At 38.2% G+C, this 20,627-nt stretch overlaps 1 protein-coding gene across 1 annotated transcript; it reads right to left on the bottom strand.

Annotated features, from left to right (window-relative positions):
- Nucleotides 1-334: 334 nt before the first annotated feature.
- Nucleotides 335-664, bottom strand: LOC107636188 (uncharacterized). The gene has a single exon (XM_016339712.1). It carries the CDS (start codon nt 662-664, stop codon nt 335-337), a length of 330 nt encoding a protein of 109 aa, XP_016195198.1.
- Between the last annotated feature and the right edge of the window lie 19,963 nt (nt 665-20,627).

The following is a 20,627-nucleotide window of genomic DNA, read 5'->3' as shown; positions in this document are numbered from 1 at the left end:
CTATATGAATGCAACTAAATACCAAATGATTTTACCTACTTGGTTAATAATAAATCAATCCTCCAAGAGCATGTATAACGGGTAGGGCTAAGGTTATATGACGACTCATGAATCCTACCAATTTAAATATCAAAATGAAGTTCAAGTAGACTTGCAAGAGGAAAGCTTATGAAAGCCGGGAATCACGGAATTGAGCATCGAACCCTCACCGGAAGTGTTTGCACTCTATCTCCCAGGATCCGAATGGCCGTTCTGCCGATATGATGCTGAGGTGGTGCGGAACGGCCTGGTCGATATTGGCGTGCCTTTGGCATTTGTTGCAGTTTTTTACCAGCTACATGGAGTCCCAGATAACCGTGGGCCAGAAGTATCCGGCCCGGATGACTTTTTGGGCCAGGGTTTTACCCTCGATGTGGTGGCCGCAACAGCCTTCATGGACTTCGCAGAGTATGTACTTCGTGTTCCCGGGTTCGACGCATTTGAGCAAGGGTTGCGAGAATCCGCGTTTGTATAGTTGTCCTGCGATGACTGTGTAATTGGCGGCTTCCCTTTTTGTCCGTTTTTCCTCCTTGGGGTCTTCTGGCAGTGTTCCGTTGAGGAGATATTGTAGGATAGGGTATGTCCATGATCCCAGGCTAGAGAGTGTCAGATAGGCGTTAGTCATGGTCGATATAGATGGTGTTCTAATGACTTTCTGAATTAGCGACTTGTTGCCGTGTCCTGGTTTAGTGCTGGCTAGTTTAGAGAGGAGGTCTGCCCTGGCATTTCGTTCCCTAGGGACGTGCTGTACGGTTACGTGATTGAATCATTCTTTTAGTTCGTTTACCTTGACAAGGTATTGTTGGAATATGGGATCTCGTGTTTGGTAGTCTCCGTTAATTTGGGAACTGACTACTTGTGAATCGGTATTTACTTCCAGGACCTTTGCTTCGACTTCCTTGGCTAGGGCTAGGCCTGCCAGAAAGGCCTCATATTCTGGTTGATTATTTGAAACTGGGAACTCGTATCGCACTGACTGTTCAATTATGGCCCCGTTTGACTTTCGAGTTTGACTCTGGCTCCTTCGGAGGTGATGTTCGATGAGCCGTCGACGTGTAGTTTCCATGACTCGGGGGTGGAGTTTTCCGGCGTCATCTCGGCGATGAAGTCGGCCATGGCCTGTGCTTTGATTACATTTCGGGGTTCGAACTTTATTTGGAATTGGGATAGCTCAATGGACCATGCTAGCATTCTTCCTGCTAGGTCGGGTTTTTATAGTACCTGTTTGACCGCTTGGTCGGTTCGGACTGTGACGGGATGGGCCTGAAAATACTGTCGCAAACGCCGAAAGGCCGTGAGGAGCGTGAAGGCTAGCTTTTCTAGGCGTGAATAGCGAGTTTCTGTGTCTTGTAGGACTTTACTTATGAAGTAGATGGGTTTTTGTTCTTTCTTCTTGTTTTCGCGGATGAGTGCTGCTACGAGTGCTTCTTCCATTATGGAAAGGTATATGTAAAGGGTCTCCCCTGTTTGGGGTTTGGTGAGAACCGGTGGTTCCGCTAGGACTTTTTTGAAATGTTGGAATGCTTCTTCGCATTTTGCTTCCCATTTGAAGGGGGCTCCTTTCATCATCAGTTTGAAAAAGGGGATTGCTTTTTGTGCCGATGCCCCGAGGAAACGGGATAGTGAAGTGAGCCGGCCGGTGAGCTTTTGGATGTCGTTAAGGTTTTTTGGGCTTGTCATTTCAAGGACGGCATGACATTTCTCTGGGTTAGCTTCAACTCCGCGTTGTGTGATCATAAAGCCGAGGAACTTTCCTGCCTCCATTCCGAAGGCGCATTTTGCCGGGTTGAGTCGCATGCGGTGTTTTCGTAGGGTGTTCATTATGAGCTTGAGGTCGCTGATGAGTTGCTCGCCGGATTCGATCTTGGCGAGCATGTCATCTATGTAGACTTCTAATTTGGTCTCAGACAGGTTCTGGAATATCTTGTTGATGAGCCTTTGGTAGGTGGCTCCGGCGTTCTTCAGGTCGAAGGGCATGACTGTGTAGCAGTACGTCCCGTCGGGGGTGATGAATGCCGTTTTTTTCTTGTTAGGTCGGTGCATAGGTATTTGATTATAGCTGGAGTATGCATCCATGAAGCTGAGGTATCAATGGCCGGATGCGGCGTCTACTAATCCATCAATGTTCGGTAGGGGGAAGGCGTCCTTTGGACAGGCTTTGTTGAGGTCCGTGTAGTCGACGCACATTCGCCACTTCCCGTTGGACTTCTTTACTAGCACGACATTTGCCAACCACGTCGTGTAGGGTAGTTCCCTGATGAAATTTGCTTCGTGTAGGGCTTTAACTAGCCTTTTGACCTCGGCTGCTCGTTCTGGGGACATTTTTTGTCTCCTTTGTGCCACGGGTTTGGCTTTGGGATCTACAGCTATCCGGTGGGACATCAGGTCGAGGTCTATTCCGGGCATGTCGGCTGGTGTGAACGCGAACAGGTTTCTATTTTTTTCAGGAGTTGGGAAAGATCCTCTTCAAGGTCATACGGGAGGTTCCTGTTGATGAAGGTGTATTCGTCTTTGATTTGCCCTACTTGTAGTTTTTCCATGTCGCCTTCTGGTTCTGGCCTAGGTTGGCCGTCTTGTCGGGCGTCCAGGTAGGCTAGAAATATCCCAGCCACGTCGCGAGACTTCTTCCGTAAAGCTAGGCTGGTGTTGTCACATTCTGCTGCGACTTCCCGGTCTCCATGGATAGTACCGATGGAGCCGTCTTCCGTTGTGAACTTCATAAGGAGGTATTTGGTAAAGATGACGGCGGAGAATTCATTGATTGTTTTTCTTCTGAGAATGACGTTGTAGGCAGTGGAGTCTTTGAGGACCACAAATTCGGATAGAATTGTCTTCCTTTGGTTACCCGTCCCTATGGTGAGGGGGAGGGTGATGGAACCGTCTGGTTTGAGAAAGTTGTCTCCGAGTCCCGTGACGCCGTTGCGGTGTGTTTGGAGATTGTCGTTGTGGAGCCCGAGCTTGTCGAAGGCTCCTCGGAAGAGGATGTTGGAGTCTGCGCCGGTGTCCACCTGTATTCTTCGTACTAGTCCTGTTCCAATTCTTGCTGAGATGACGAAAGGGGCGTCTTCGGCCGAGGTGTCGTGCTGGCAGCCCTCAGGTAGGAATGTTACCGTGTTGTCGGCAGTGGTGATTAGAGTTTGGTTTCTGACGGCCAGGACTTTGAGGTCCTTTTTTAGTGTTGATTTTGACTTGCCCGATACGTCTTTGCCTGTGATAACGTTTACTATTATGGTTGGGTCATCCTATGGGCTTTTCCTAGGGGGTTGTTTTTGTGTTCTCGGGTTGCGTCCTTCTCTTTCTGGTGACCTGTCTCTTTCCGTGCATTTTGGTTCTCTGATGATCTTGCCGAACTCTGGGAGATTGCCGTCTCTTATGGCTTGTTCGAGGGCGTCTTTTAGGTCGAAACAGTCTTGTGTCCTGTGCCCGTAACCTCGGTGGTAGTCGCAGTATAGGGTTTTGTTACCGCCCGTTCTTTCTTTGAGTTGTCGGGCTTTTGGGATGATACCTCGATCTACTATTTGGTGGTATATCTCGGTAATTGGGGCTGTCAGGGGTGTGTAGTTAGAGAATTTGCCGATTCTGGGTGGTCAGTTTGTGTTTGTTTGTTTGGGATGGTCCCTCTGATTTTCTCTGGGTGGTGGGTGACGTTAGGATTTTTGCCAGTAAAGAATGTCATAAAAACAGTCGTGTTGTATATATAGTCTCTAAACCGACAAAAATCCCTTCGTACAAACGTTTTGGTTGTCACAAGTAACAAACCCCTTTTAAAATTGATAACCGAGTATTTAAACCTCGGGTCGTCTTCTCAAGGAATTGCAGGGAGGTATGTTCTTATTATTGGTTATGAAGATTGTAAATTGGGGGTTTTGGAAGCTTGGGCAATGCGCACAGGTATATTTTCGAGCAATAAAAAATAAATAAATAACTGCAAAATAAACTCTTGGCAAGGTATGAGAACTGGAGGTCCTATCCCAGTTATCCTTATCAATTGTAATGAGAATTGGATTTTGCTTCCACTTTATTAACCTCTAACTATGAAGGTAAGTTAAGTGGATGAATTAATTCTTGAAGAATTCAAATTTTCAATCAACAATGAGTTTGATAACTCCAGAGTCACCAATTATTTAACCAAAGCCAAAAGGGAAGAAATTCTACTTGAATGAAAATAATTTGGATAAATCGAGAACTTTAATAAATTAAAGAAAGCAATCATAAGTCTGAAATACCTCAAGATATATTAAATAGAGAATCAAATGTAACATGGAAAAGTTCATAAATTAAATTGGAAAAATTAAATAAAAATAAAGAACCTGGGATTGAGAGCTACTCCTAAAACTAAGAGAAATCCTAAATCCTAATCCTAAGAGAGAGGAGAGAACCTCTCTCTCTAAAAACTACATCTACTCCTAAAATTGTGAATATGAGAGTGTGATTATGAATGGATGTATTCCCCCACTTTATAGCCTCTAATCTGTGTTTTTTGGGCCGCAAACTGGGTCAAAAACAGTCCAGAATTCGCTGGTTTCGAATTTTGCCACGCTGGATTTCTGTCAATGCGACACGGCCGAATGGATCACGCGGTCGCGTCACCTAGCATCAGGGGAACTATAGCATAGTATATATCAAATTGAAGCCCCGGACGTTAGCTTTCCAACGCAACTAGAACCGCGTCGTTTGGAAGCTAAAGTTATAGCCGTTTGAGTGCGAAGAGGTCAGGCTGGACAGCTTAGCAATTTCTCCAACTTCTTGTATTCCTTCCACTTTTGCATGCTTCCTTTCCATCCTCCAAATCATTCCTGCCCTGTAATCTCTGAAAACACTTAACACACATATCAAGGCATCTAATGGTAATAAGAGAGGATTAAATATATCAAAATTAAGACCAAAGAAGCATGTTTTTAATCATAGCACAAAATCAGGAAGGAAATATAAAACCATGCAAATATTATGAATAAGTGGGTAAAGAGTAGATAAAAACCACTCAATTGAGCACAAGATAAACCATAAAATAGTGGTTTATCAACCTCCCCACACTTAAACATTAGCATGTCCTCATGCTAAGCTCAAGAGAAACTATAAAGATGAAGAGGGAAGTATGAAATGCAACCTATCTATATGAATGCAACTAAATGTGAAATGATTCTACCTACTTGGTTAAAAAGTAAATAAGCTCTTCAAGACAAACATAAATCAGATTTCACTAATTCAACTACAGTAAAAGACAAGTAAACTTGTAAGAAGATAGCTTATGAAAGCAGAGAACATAGAATTAAGCACTGAACCTCACTGGTAGTGTATATCACTCTAATCTCTCAAGTGTATAGGGTTATTCACTCTACTCTTCTCTAATCATGCTTTCTAAAACTTTGTTCTTCATCTAACCAATCAACAAAATTTAGTATACCAATGCAAACATCATGAGGTCTTTTCAAGGTTGTAATGGGGCTAAGGTAAGGGTAAGGATATATATATATAAGGCTAAGTGAGCTAACAAATTGAATCCTTGACTAGTTTAAGATCTCACCTAACATATACATACTTTATACAATTTTAAAATACTTTACCTAACTACCCAAATTTTTCCCACTTTTATATTACATGCTCATGTATCAAACTTATTTTTGAATTTTGTCCCATGTGCATTGATTCTTTTTATTTTGCATTTGGGGTAATATATTTTTTTTTCATTTTTCTTTTCTTCTCTTTTTTTTTTTTGTATCCCCTTATTTAATTACTTAATATATTTTTCTTCAATACACATGGTAATGTAATTATTTTGATTTCACATGAGCATGCTTCCCAAATTTTCAAATAACTTATTCAATTTAATTCCCTACTTTTTTCATATCATCCCATGTTCCCATAAAATTTCCCACACTTAAATTTTACACAATATCTATCTTAAGCTAACCAAGGATTCAACTTGGGATTCTTATTTTGTTTTTCTGCCTAAGGCTAGTAATGTGGTTATAAAACAGAAGGGATTTAAAAGCTCAAGGGGGCTAACAAGGGTGATGTAAAAGGTAGGCTAATTTTGGGATAAGTGAGCTAAGATCAAACAATGGCCTCAATCATATGCATGCATGTAAATACACTAAATATTGGACATATAGAATGGAACAAAAAAAATAGATTACAATCATAGAGAAGGAAACACACAGGAATAAAATATTTATGGTTAAATAATGTAACCATATAAATAAGCTCAAATCTCACAGGTTGTGTGTTCTTTGGCTCAAAAACCATGTTCCAAATACAACTTCAAACAAGTTTTAACATAAAAATTTTTCAATTTAAATTAGTGAAATTTTCAAAAATAGAGTCCTAAAAAGAAATTTATTACTTTAACCAAGTAGTAACTAAATGCATAAAATCAAATAAATATGTAATTAAACATGCAAATGCAATAATGAACAAACAAATAAAATAAAACATTGGTGTTGAAAGAGGAAGTAACTAACCCATGGAGATCGGTATCGACCTCCCCACACTTAAAGATTGCACCGTCCTCGGTGCATGCTAAGATGTGCAAGTGGATGGGGGTTGTGGTTCCTCAGCTGGGGCTCTTTTTGTTCCTTTCCTTGCTGTTGATTTGGGAATGGCTTTCTCTTTTCCTTTCTTGGTGGCCATCCTGAAAAAGGGAAGAGAAAGTAAATTAAATTCAAAGAGATATATATAGCAAGGAAGACAACGGAAAAGGTGGTGATGGATGCACATTAAGATATAACTGACATTATCACATGCTCGCGAGTACATGTGAAAAGCCAACAATGGGAAATAGCTAGTGCATGTAAAGACAAGTGAATGCAAGATGTTTATTGGCATGCCGGAAAAGGGCATGAGTAGCATAGACCAAGCAATACTTTGTAACAAACCATCACGTTTGTATTGACAATTAATTTCAATTAATACAATAGTAAAGGGAGTTTATGAAAAGCAAGCATTCAGAGTAGTAGGATAAAAGATACTGAAAAGCAGTGCACAATGCCATACGGGCGTTTTCACAAACACATAGCATGCATGTTAAATAATCTAATGAAAATAATAAATTGAACATGTGAGCAACCCTTTAAAAATAAATATATATAATTGTCAAATAATTCCTCTAATAATCCACAAGTAAAATATAGAAATAATGACCCAAATAAATTTCGAACACCAATAATGCAATGAATGAAAATATGTAAATAAACTAAAATAAAATAAAAAGAAAAATAAGAAGAATGAGAAGGGAAAGAAGATAAGAAAGGAAGAAGAAGGAAATAAGAAAAGATAAGAAAAATAAGGATTAGAGAAGAAAAGATAAGAAAATTGGCTGATCTGGATATGTTGTGCGGCGCAAGCGACGCGGTCGCATGGGTGACGCGGTCGCGTGGTGCGCGATAAGGTTGGCTGACGCGGACGCGTGAGGCACGCGATCGCGTGACTTGGTTTGTGCTAGTGGCGCGAGTGCAGCCTCGCGGTCGCACAACTCTCTGTTCAAATCTTAGTATTGCCAAAATCCAGGGTGACGCGATCGCGTGGGGCATGCGATCGCGTGAGTGGCCTTATTTCCAATATGACGCGGACGCGTGGGGCACGCGTTCGCGTGGGAGGGCTTGGGCTACCAGCACGAGTCCAGCCCAACTCCAGCTCAACTTTCGACCATGCACTCTTTTTACGCCGATTTCAGGTCACGCGGCCGCGTGGGTGACGCGGTCGCGTGGGAGGCCATTATTCCCATACGACGCGGTCGCGTCAGCGACGCGGTCACGTGGGACGATTTGTGCCATTGGCACGCCTCTAGCGCTGCTCCTGCGTACTTTCTGTTCAATTTATTATTCTCTCATCTCCTTGCGACGCGGACGCGTCGCGTGCTCTCTTTCCTTTTTTTTTTATCTGAAAACAAATACAGAATGCAGTGTTAATGTGATGCAAAACTCCAGGTTCAATAAAATTCAAAATTAAACAAAACTAAATAAAATTATAACTGAAAAAAGGAAAGATTATACCATGGTGGGTTGTCTCCCACCTAGCACTTTTAGTTAAAGTCCTTAAGTTGGACATTTGATGAGCTTCCTGTTATGGTGGCTTATGCTTGAACTCATCCAGGAATCTCCACCAGTGTTTGTGATTCCAATAACCTCCGGGGTCCCAAACTAGGCATGTAAAACCCTTGAGCAGCTTCAAAAAGATTCTTAGGCTCCCGGGGTGTTGGATGTCAGAACAGATTCCAGGATCCCAAACCTTGCTTTTACACCCGTTTTTGTCTCGATCTGCAGTTTTCCAGTCGGGTGAAAGGTGATCTGAATTCCCACTGCAGCGACCAAACAGCTTCCTAGACCCATTCAGTTGAGCTTTATACCAACCTTTGCGTTTGAACTTAAAGCTTCCAACCATGATGAACCTTGCTTGACAATTCTTACCACTGACCATTTTCCTCTTACTCTTAATGCCACAAAGAGCTCTAAGTTGACCATCCGTCTCCAGTAGCCCATATTCAAGTGGGATTAGAAAGCTATGGGATATGAATTTTACCCACTTGAATGTTGTGAAGGATGATGGCAACTTAGGGGGAGGTATTTTTAATGAAATTGCAAGTTCCACTCCCTTGTGCTCTTCTCTGATAATTACCACTTCTTTGCAAGCTTCTTCAATTTCAACCTCTTCCTCTTGGCAGCTCTCTTCCAATTTAATCTCCTCTTCATTGCTTTCTAAGGGCATGGGAGGTTGTGCTTCTTCTTCTTGAATCTCCATCTCTTGATCAACCTCTTCCAAGTCTTCAACTATGATATGCTTTGGAGGTTGTACACCATCCTCAGCATCAATTTCAACCGTCTTGGAAGGAGGCTCTATGACTGGACTTTTCCATAGAGGTTCTGCATCTCCTAAGTCTTCAACCACTTCTTCTTCTTCTTGAACAATGACAGCTTCTTCTACTTGTTCTAGTACGAATTCATTCTCTGTCTTGTCCACTGGGGTTTCTGGTATCTCCTTCATGCTATGTTCTTCACTAGACTGTCCACATGGGGCTGTGGCTGATCCTTGTGTATTTAAGCGTCTAGAAGCCCATTGAATTAATACTTGCCCCAGTTGTTGAGTGGTTGCCTGAAATCGATCCACTGTTTCCTTGAAACGATCCTTTGTCTCTTGATGCACTCGGCTTTCATAAGCAGGATCATAGTGCTCTTGGATTGATGGATATAGAGATGATGAATATTGAAGTGGTGGTTTTTGGGAGTAATTGGGTTGGAATTGGGGTGGTTCTATATATGGTTCATATGGCTCATAAGGTGGTTGGTATGGTGGTTGAGGGTTAGGGTCATATGGAGGTGAATGGTGGTAGTTGGCTTGTGAGTGTGGTAGTTCAAAGTTGTGTTGAGGAAAAGGGTTCATAGGCATATAGTGGTGGTTGTTGATAGTCCATTGGAGGTGGTTGTTGCCATGAGGGTTGATCAAATCCTTGTGGCTCCTCCCATCTTTGATTGTTCCAACCTTGATGCCTGTTCTCATTGTAATTTCTTCTTCCTGCAACATAATTGTAACCAGACTCATAGCCAAAGGGGTGAGAGTTCATAATAGCAAATAAAAATTAAAAACAAAAATAAAAACAAATTTAAATTAAGAGGTTATTTAAATTTCGAATTTGAAAATTTGAGTTTTTGAAATTTGAAATTTGAAAAATTTTTAAATTTGAATTTTTGAAATTTTTTTTTAAAATTGAATTTTGAAATTTGATTTTTTTGAAAAATAAAAATTTTAAAATAAAAACCAATAACCTCTTAACTTAAGAAAAAGCAAAAATAAAAACAAAAATAAAAACAAATAAACAAGCAAAAATAAAATATTTACAATAACCAATAATAAGGCACACGTTTGCAATTTTCCGGCAACGGCGTCATTTTGACATTAGGATTTTTGCCAGTAAAGAATGTCATAAAAACAGTCGCGTTGTAGATATAGTCTCTAAACCAACAAAAATCCCTTCGTACAAACGTTTTGGTTGTCACAAGTAACAAACCCCTTTTAAAATTGATAACCGAGTATTTAAACCTCGGGTCGTCTTCTCAAGGAATTGCAGGGAGGTATGTTCTTATTATTGGTTATGAAGATTGTAAATTGGGGGTTTTGGGAGCTTGGGCAATGCGCACAGGTATATTTTCGAGCAATAAAAATAAATAAATAACTGCAAAATAAACTCTTAGCAAGGTATGAGAACTGGAGGTCCTATCCCAGTTATCCTTATCAATTGTAATGAGAATTGGATTTTTCTCCCACTTTATTAACCTCTAACTATGAAGGTAAGTTAAGTGGATGAATTAATTCTTGAAGAATTCCAATTTTCAATCAACAATGAGTTTGATAACTCAAGAGTCACCAATTATTTAACCAAAGCCAAAAGGGAAGAAATTCTACTTGAATGAAAATAATTTGGATAAATCGAGAACTTTAATAAATTAAAGAAAGCAATCATAAGTCTGAAATACCTCAAGATATATTAAATAGAGAATCAAATGTAACATGGAAAAGTTCATAAATTAAATTGGAAAAATTAAATAAAAATAAAGAACCTGGGATTGAGAGTTACTCCTAAAACTAAGAGAAATCCTAAATCCTAATCCTAAGAGAGAGGAGAGAACCTCTCTCTCTAAAAACTACATTTACTCCTAAAATTGTGAATATGAGAGTGTGATTATGAATGGATGCATTCCCCCACTTTATAGCCTCTAATCTGTGTTTTCTGGGCCGCAAACTGGGTCAAAAACAGTCCAAAATTCGCTGGTTTCGAATTTTGCCAAGCTGGATTTCTGTCAATGCGACGCGGCCGCATGGATCACGCGGTCGCGTCGCCTAGCGTCAGGGGAACTGTAGCATATTATATATCAAATTGAAGCCCCGAACGTTAGCTTTCCAACGCAACTGGAACCGCGTCGTTTGGACCTCTGTAGATAAAGTTATAGCCATTTGAGTGCGAAGAGGTCAGGCTGGACAGCTTAGCAATTTCTCCAACTTCTTGTATTCCTTCCACTTTTGCATGCTTCCTTTTCATCCTCCAAACCATTCCTGCCCTGTAATCTCTGAAAACACTTAACACACATATCAAGGCATCTAATGGTAATAAGAGAGGATTAAATATATCAAAATTAAGACCAAAGAAGCATGTTTTTAATCATAGCACAAAATCAGGAAGGAAATATAAAATCATGCAAATATTATGAATAAGTGGGTAAAGAGTAGATAAAAACCACTCAATTGAGCACAAGATAAACCATAAAATAGTGGTTTATCAGTGGTAATGCCGGGGTGCCGGGTTGCCGTGTTGGGTGTTGCTGTGTTGCCGTTTGTTGGCAGCGACGACCTGGCTGACCTCCTCGTCGTTTATGTAATCTCTGGCGACGTTCTGGATCTCGTGCATGGTCCACACTGTTTTGGTGGTAGGTGCTTGCGGAAGTCTTCGTTCATGAGCCCGTTGGTTAAGCAGAGGCTTGCGACGAAATCTGTGAGCCCGTCGACTGTTAGGCATTCGTCGTTGAAGCGGTCGAGGTATTTCCTTGTGGACTCGTCCTTTTTTGTGTGACCCCTAACAGGCTGATGGGGTGTTTAGCTTTAGTGATTCTGGTTGTAAATTGGGCCATGAACTTCCGTGAAATGTCGTGAAAACCGGTTATGGATCCGTTAGGGAGGGCGTTGAACCATTTGATTGCCGGCCTTTGCATCGGATTGCGTCGGCCGTGCCTTCTAGGTTCATCCTGGTCTTTGATTCCGTCGTACTTCATGTCCGTGGGTTTATCAAAACCTTGGGGGAGTTTTGCTTTTAAGATTCTTTCAGTGAAGGGAGTAGCTCCCATTATTGTGTGGTCGTTTCTCGTGCGCTTGGTTTCTCGGTGTCGTCGGTCTTCATCTGAGTCGTGTTGATGACTTAGATCTCGGGAAGCGCTGCGGTTGTACCTTTTACTGTGTCGCCGTTCTGGCAACTTTTCACGCCTGGGGTCGCGCGAGGTGCTGCGATTGTCTCTCCCGTCGTGTTGCCGGGTTGGCGATCTGCCGTGGCAAGATTTTGATCTAGAGGTTGTGTGGCTTCCATTTTCGGCGTTGTATCTTTCCTTGGTGGCCACTCTGCCTTCGAGTTCCTGAACTCGGAGGCAGAGATCTTGGATTATTGGTGCTGCTTTATCCCCCGCGTTTTCGGGGTGCCGTGGTTCTGCGACAACAGGTTCGTTTTCTTTATTCTGCGCTGGGGTAGCATGGTGGACGGTGCTCGCTATCCTGCCACGGTTCGTGACCTCCTGGTGTTCGGGGGTCGGATTTCTTGTTCGGGAGTTATCTTGTCTTAAGGAGGTTTCTTCTAGTACGTCCCCCATTCCGGCTCAATCGGCGCAAGTCCCCACAGACGGCGCCAATGTACGAGATATCTCCAGTACGGGTTGAGGGATGGATCGAGAACTTGCGGGTCGAGGTTGATGTTGGATCACTAGATTGGAGCGATGGGGGGAGGTACCTGCAAAGACACTCCGACGCTCAAGTCAGATTGGATCTGAGAGGTATAAGGTGTAAGGAGTGAATGAATACCTGGAGGGACCAGAGTCCTTTATTTATAGGTGGTGGTAAATATCATATCTTATCTTGTTTGGCTAAGATAAGGGAGATATTTGAATTCGAAAGTTGGTTAGGAGTTCTTATCGGGCCGGTTTCGGGTCCTTTGAGTGGCGGAGTGGGTTTTGGATCTGGGTGACCGGGTCCGGAGTTATTCCGGGTGTAGGATCCGTGGGTTGGATCCGTAACAACGGTCTATTTTATCTTGATAGTATAGATTATGCATGACATAAAAGATTTATAGAAACAAATTATTTTTACAAAAAAATTCATAGGTTGACAAAAATTTCTGACTAAAAAAATGACCAAGGTCTCTGTAGATAAAAATCAAATAATAAGATTTTGTCGCCGTACCTTGCCTCTGCTGCTAGAGAGCGCCATTGAATCCTCTAGCTTGGTAAGCATTTTTGATTCGAGAAGCCTTTTTGTCGCTGTTCTGTTATCTTATGCTGAGATATTGTGACGTTGTCTATCATAGGGTTGAGTATCGGTGCTTGCATGTCGTGCTCAGTGTTTTTGGCTGCTTCGTTTTGCTATTTCAGTAAGTAATTAAGTTTCAGAAACCCTTGCGTTAGTTTTCTGTTATGTTTGGTTAGAGACTTTGAGGTTTGGTAACGTAGGTTCGAGTTCTGAATATTGCATGTTGCATAAATGATGTTGTGGTTGCTTCGAGGGAAAGGACTTTTCTGTGATGCATTGGGTTATGGGAATCGACTTATCGAGGTAGGGGTCTTTTCAGAAAATTATATCTTATAAATTGGAATTATTATATATGGATATTTATGTGAGAAATGTATTTCAGTGATGGTATAAGTTTTATGTGTTGTTTGGTTGTCTTGGATGAATATGAATGCTTGTTTGATTGGATTATTGTTTGGTTTTGTGAAACGGACTGTTTGAAAGTGCTTCTTTGAAGTTAGTTCTTCTAAAGTTTTGAAATCAAGTTTAATCCGTTGGAGATCGATTTGAGATTGAGTTGGTTTTCTTGAAATATGGAAATGGTATGCACTTTTAGATTCAGCTTGATTTTGAATTGATTTGGTTTTGAACCCGTTAAAGAGGGTTTTGGAATGGTTTGGTTGGGACCCGAAAAGGGTGGCAAAGTCCAAGTTTTAGGGGAGGTACTGCCGAATTTTCTATAAAATCTGAAACTTTGTTTAAAATGTTATTTAGAAAGTTTGAATTTGAGAAATCGTAATATTAGATTTATTAAGAAAATAGTATGTTTCGAATTTAATTTAATTGAGAAAAACATATATCTTGAGTTCAATTTATTCAGAAAAAGAATTACTTTACAATTTTAAATTACTTCAGAAATGTATTGTCTTAAGGTCGATTTTATCTATAAAAAGAGTATGTTTTGAATTGGACTTGAGGAATTCGTTAAGAGGAGCTTTAATGACTTTATAAGAAAATGGACTTTGATGGTATGATGTCGTTTTGTGATATTTTTGGAAAAGGTTGAAAGAATTGGTTTCTAAGAATGAAATTGAAATTGGTTTTGGATTTAAACTTGGTTTGGAATTACATGATTTGGTTTAGAAACTTCCTTTGAATAACTCAATTTAAGGAAACAATGATTTTTAAGAATCTTTACTCAATTTATGGAATTTATGTCCTAAGGTCAGTTGTTTTTCTCCTAAAATCTTGAGACTCTGTTGAGGAATTTTATGACCAAATTCTGATTTAAAATGAATGATTTTGAGTTTTTAGAAGAGACTTTAAATGTGGCTTTGTTTTGAAAGGAAATTGAATTGAGAAAAAGTGGTCCTTGAATATGTTTGTTATTGAAAGTAAAGGAGTCAAGTATGATTTTTTTTGAAATAAGATTTAAGTTTGATTGATTATGGATATTATTGAAAATGTGATGAGGGTTTCTGGCCTGGCAAGAATGGTGGTATAGTCCCGCTTGCTCAGTGCGTAAACCGTTGTGCAGGGATGGTGGTTTTTTCCCACCTGCAGTGAGGACGGTGGTTTTATTCCGCTCACGTATTGATGAATTGTTTAGCAAGGATGGTGGTGTGATCCCACTTGCATATTGATTTATGTGCTCAGTAAGGATGGTGGTTTAATCCTGCTTACTATGAAGGCAATGACGGTGGTTTAATCCCGCTTGCGCGTTCCGGGCAATTACTCCCACTTGTCTATGGAACCTACGGATAAGGATGATGGTCTAATCCCACTTATTCGAGTCGGGTTTGGCAACATAACCGACGCGTGAGCTCATGGCCAGTAGGACAGGCATTCATCATATGCATCTATGTGACATTATTTGAGTGTGCATATTGTACTTGGTTTGCCTATGTGATTAATTATGCTTAATTGCTATTTGCTCTACTTGAAGTAACTGCTTGTTTGTGCTTGAACTTTCCTACTTGTGTTTGCGACTAAAACTCTGTTGGATTGTGGTGGATTGCTTGTTGTTTGGATTGTTTAGGCCTAGGGCCATGGTTGATTATGAGATGGGCCGAAGGCCGTGTTTGGTTTAAGTTTAGTTTAGAAAAGTATGAAAAACTAAACTGGTTTATCATAGACTTAATGATCCTATGCTTGGAACCAGGGACGGATGTATGTATATAAGTGTGGGGGCAATCGCGCCCACTACGATTTGAAATTTTTTTGAGTAGTATATGATAATAATATTTATTTGCTCCCACTAAATTATTAAATTTGACCCCACAATAATTTTTTACTTAACTTTTGGTACTTCATAGTCAATTTAAAAATTTCATAGTAGATGTCATTAGAATGACCAATTCTCAATTTAAATGAAATGTGTTTTTTCTTAGAAATCAACTCGAAAGAGTGTTATTTATCTTTTTTTTTATATTAGTTTTAATTTTTTTTCTGTAACTACATTAATTGAAAGAATTTTTTCAACTATGAATCTTAATAAGAATTGACTTCTAATTGTATAAGAAGTAAATTTCTAAATAAGTATTTACTTATATATATGTAAAAGAAATACTACACATCCAAGTCTTTTTATGAACTAAGTCTAACCAAGTTAAACAATAAAACTTAAAATAATATTAGTCATAACTGATTTTTGTTGTCTTAGACAAATTTGATTGGACTTTGTTAACAAAAAATATGAATATGTAGCATTATCCTATATAAAAAGACAGATATTTATAAGGGTAAAGTATATTTTTTGTCCCCGAAATTTGGCAAAAATTTTAAAATTACCCCTAAATTTTATTTTGTTTTAATTTTGTCCCAAAAATTTTCGATCTGTATCAAATATACACTCGGAGGCTAAATTTTCAAAAAATTTAAGACCAATATAACAATAATGCATGAAAATTATGCTTGATTTGCTTGTGTTGAGGGGTTGTTCTTATGAAATTGTTGTTGAATCGATCTTAAATTTTTTGAAAAATTAGCCGTCAGGGATATATTTGATGCAAATCGAAAACTTTTGGGACAAAATTGAAACAAAATAAAACTTAGGGATATTTTTAAAACTTTTGTCAAACTTTAAGGACAAAAAATATACTTTACTCTATTTATAAATGATTATTTTAGTGTTTTAATTTGTAAAATTAGATATTATAAAAACTAATTATGTTATATTTACATCGAAAATAACTACCTGTGTATATATATTGAAATAAAAAATACATATTAAAAATAAATTAAACAATACATATATTTATATACGAATACATAATGATTAATAAATAATTTGATAACTAATTTTTATGTACATATATATATTGCCCCACTATCAAAATTTTCTGGATCCGTCACTGCTTGAAACAGCTTGGTCATTCATGTTGTCTAAGAGAAACTTTTAAAAAGGTTTTGGGATTTTTGAAAAGTTGATAGTTTTGTCTTTTAAAAAGAGATTTCAGATATTTGAATATAAGCTTTTGGTTTTGAAAGGATACATAAGGCGGTTATTAATAACTGTATTTTAAAAAGAGTTTTATTTTCACACATCCTATTATAGTAATTCTCTAACTTATAGTGAGAACCAGCGAGGACGATGTTCTCACTCCCCTACAAGTCTTTTCTCTTTCAGGTTATGGACGACAAAGTTCAGGAGATCTTATTTCTTTTCTGTTTAGACGATATTTTTGTATTGTTTTAGTATTTATGTTTCCGCCGCCTCTTAACTTTTCAAATTTGTAAGACAGTAAGAGGGATAGGATTTGTGTTATGTAAAGCTTCTAAGTTAATACTATGTATATGTATGTATATGGATTTATGTTTTGTTTTAAACGATCTTTTGAAAAATACGGTTTAAGATTTTTAAACAGACTCATATATTAGTATTAACTATTAAATATTTTAAGAGTCGTCGTAATACCCGAACTATCAGAGTGGCGCAGTTGAAACCGTGACATTTTGATAATTAGAGTAGTGTTACATTATGTGTTTCTTTAATATTTGGTATTGGAGTTTATTCGTCTTATCTTATTGTAATTTTTTGTACCATTATTATTAGAAAGAAAAGAATAAATTTTATTAAAAAAGAATATAAAAAAAATAGATTAAGCAATAGATCAATATTATTACTAAAACAAATAGCAAAAAGTACAATGTCTAATGACTCTCAAATTAATGAAAAGAACATAAAAAAATTTCATAAAAAAAAAGGTACTAGTTAATATGACTAACAAAGACTGAAAAAGAAAAAAAAATTTATTTATATCGGTGAAAATTTAAGAAAAAATTACTAAGTGTTGCGATAAGAATGAAATGGATGACCATGAGCGACTCATCTTTTCCACACTGAAGGGCTATGTTACCAAAGTCCTTACATTTAATGAAAGTGGAAAATAGTAGCCCCTTGCATGTATGAATAGAGGTTAAACCTCAGTGTATAATACACACACAAGCAATAAAATCACTTTTTCCCTCTTTATACATAGCAATGATACTCTTCTTTTTCTATTCATTGTTAATATTTCTTTTACGTTGCTACAAATATTTTAATATATGAATTATCTCTATTATATTGAGTAATTATATTGGTGAATATAATATTAATATTAAAGCTATCTATTTCTGTTTCTTTATTTTATATATATTTCTCTTCCTTATTTATTTAGTTTACAACACGTTATCAGCATGAGACTCTAACCAAATTTTAGAAGACTCCAGGTAACAAATTTTTATTATGTCGAAACTCTCTCATTTTGAATTTAATGCTCTTGATATATTTGAAAACAATTATTTATCATGGATACTAGATGCTAAAATCCATCTTGATTCAATGGATCTTGGAGATACGATTGAGGTTGAAAATAATACATCTCAGAAGGATAAAGCCAAAGCCATATTTTTTTCGTCATCTTGACGTATGATTGAAAAATAAATATCCCACATTAAAAGATCCTGCAGATCTGTGGAAAGACCTTGAAGAAAGGTACAAACATCAAAAGACGGTGATACTTCCTCAAGCCCGATATGTTAGAGAAAATTTTCTCGACCTTCCATGCCTCGAATGTGCTCCTGCAGCAGCAGTATCGAGAAAAAGGATTTAAAAATATTCTGAGCTAATTTCTTGCTTTCTTGTTGCTGAACGCAACAATGAGTTGCTCTTAAGAAATCATGAAGCGTGCCCAACTGGCGCCGCCCCATTTCCTGAAGCAAATGCGGCAAAGTATAACCCCAGAAGAGGTAAATGGCAAGATTTTGATAACAAGAAAAATTATGGAAGGAAAAGAAATTATGTTTACAAGAAAGGATCTCACCAGAAGTGGGATAAAAAAAGAAATAATGGGCAAAGTAAATCAATTGAGGATAAATGCTTCCGTTGTGGTAGAAAGGGCCATTGGTCACGTACCCGTCGTATCCCAAGGCAGCTATTTGATCTTTATCAAGCATCCTTGAAAAGGGATGACAAAGGAAAGGAAACAAATTTATTTTCAAATGATAAAAATTTCACCACTCATTATGATGTATCTAATTTCTTTAAGGATTCTGAAGGAAATATTGGCTATTTGATCAATGATGGAATAATTTAATATATGTGTTTGTTAATTATTGATAAACCACTATTTCATGGTTTATCTTGTGCTCAATTGAGTGGTTTTTATCAACTCTTTACCCACTTATTCATACTATTTGCATGGTTTTACGTTTTCCTTCCTGATTTTGTGCTATGATTGAAAATATGCTTCTTTGACCTTAATTTTATTAATTTTAATCCTCTCTTATTACCATTCGATGCTGTGATATGTGCGTTAAGTGTTTTCAGAGATTACAGGGCAGGAATGCCTTAGAGGATGGAAAGGAAGCATGCAAAAGTGGAAGGAATACAAGAAACTGAAGGAACTGCTAAAGTTGTCTAGCCTGACCTCCTAATACTAAATTGACTATAACTTGAGCTACAGAGGTCCAAATGACACGGTTCTAGTTGCGTTGGAAAGCTAACATCCGGGGCTTCGCAACGATATATAATTTGCTATAGCTGCTCCGAAGATAGGTGACGCGAATGCGTGAATCACGTGAACGCATGACCTGGAAAAAATGCAATCCGCGCGGACGCGTGGACGACGCTTCCGCGTCACTTTGCCGCGTGCTAAACATAACAGAAATCACTGAGGGCAATTTCTGGGCTGTTTTTGACCCAGTTTTCGGCCCAGAAAATACAAATTAGAGGCTATAAAGTGGGGGAATGCATCCATTCATTAACATGTCTTCCATTATTCACTTTTCATAATTTAGATGTAGTTTTTAGAGAGAGAGGTTCTCTCCTCTCTCTTAGGATTTAGGATTAGGATTCCTCTTAAAGGATTTAGGATTTCTTCTTCTCAATTTCCAGGTTTAATGTTCCTTTTATTTATTTTCTCAATTTGGTTTATGAACTCTTTATGTTTATATTGATTTTTATTTAATATAATTTGAGGTATTTCAGATTCGATTTTGCTTTGCTTTATTTATGTTATGGATGCTTTTAATTTAATTTAGATATTTTCTTCCTTTTGGCTTTGGTTAAGTAATTGGTAACACTTGAGTTATCAAACTCAGCAGTGGTTGAAATTGGCATATTACTGATTGATCTGGATCACTCTAAAGCTAGTCTTTCCATAGGGATTGACTAGGACTTGAGGATTAAATTAATTAGTCCACTTGACTTAACTAAGTGGGATTAAAATCCAATTCTCATCACGCCTAATAAGGATAACTAGGATAGGACTTCTAATTTTCATACCTTGCCAAGAGTTTTTCTTAGTTACTGATTTATTAATTCTTGCAATTTATTTCCTTGTTCAAACCTTTTAAAAACCCCAAAATATATCTTTGCATAACCAATAATAAGAACACTTCCCTGCAATTCTTTGAGAAGACGACCTGAGGTTTAAATACTTCGGTTATCAATTTATTTAGGGGTTTGTTACTTGTGACAACCAAAACTTTTGTAAGAAAGGAATTCTTGTCGGTCTAGAAGCTATACTTACAACGGAAATTTATTCGTGAAAATTCTAGATCGCGCGAGAATTTCGTTCTTCAAAATGGCGCCGTTGCCGGGGAATTGCAAACGTGTTCCTTATTATTGGTTATTGTAAATATATTTTTTTCTTTTGCTTGTTTATTTATTTTTGTTTTTAATTTTTATTAGCTATTATGAATTCTCACCCATTTGGCTATGAGTTTGGTTACAATCATGTTACAGGAAGAGGAGATTACAATGAAAGCTTGGGTCATGGATGGGACATTCAAAGATGGGAGGAGCCACAAAAATTTGATCAACCCTCTTGAAAACAACCACCTCCAAGGCACTATCAACAACCATTCTATGATACGCACCAAGACAATGGTTATGGTGGACCTCTTCGTGACAATCAATATCCACCACAAAATACCTATAAACCTCATCCTCTATGTAATTTTGAACCACCATATTCACAAGCCCCTTACCACCAAACACCACCATATAACCCTAATCCTTATCCACCACACCAACCACCATATGAACCACATCCAGAACCACTACCTCAATATTCACCATCTCCATATCCTTATCAAGAAGAACCACCTTCCTATTATGAACCCTTTCT

This window comes from Arachis ipaensis, chromosome B4 (assembly GCF_059453495.1).
Source record: "Arachis ipaensis isolate K30076 ecotype BB chromosome B4, ASM5945349v1, whole genome shotgun sequence".
In the NCBI taxonomy this organism is placed as follows: Eukaryota; Viridiplantae; Streptophyta; class Magnoliopsida; order Fabales; family Fabaceae; genus Arachis; species Arachis ipaensis.
The sequence above is the reverse complement of the archived record's forward strand: the minus strand, read 5'-3'. Positions and strand labels throughout refer to the sequence as shown.

What these genes read in the sequence shown, in the direction of transcription:
- LOC107636188 (XM_016339712.1), bottom strand. Translation starts at nt 664, where the DNA reads ATGACTAACGCCTATCTGACACTCTCTAGCCTGGGATCATGGACATAC.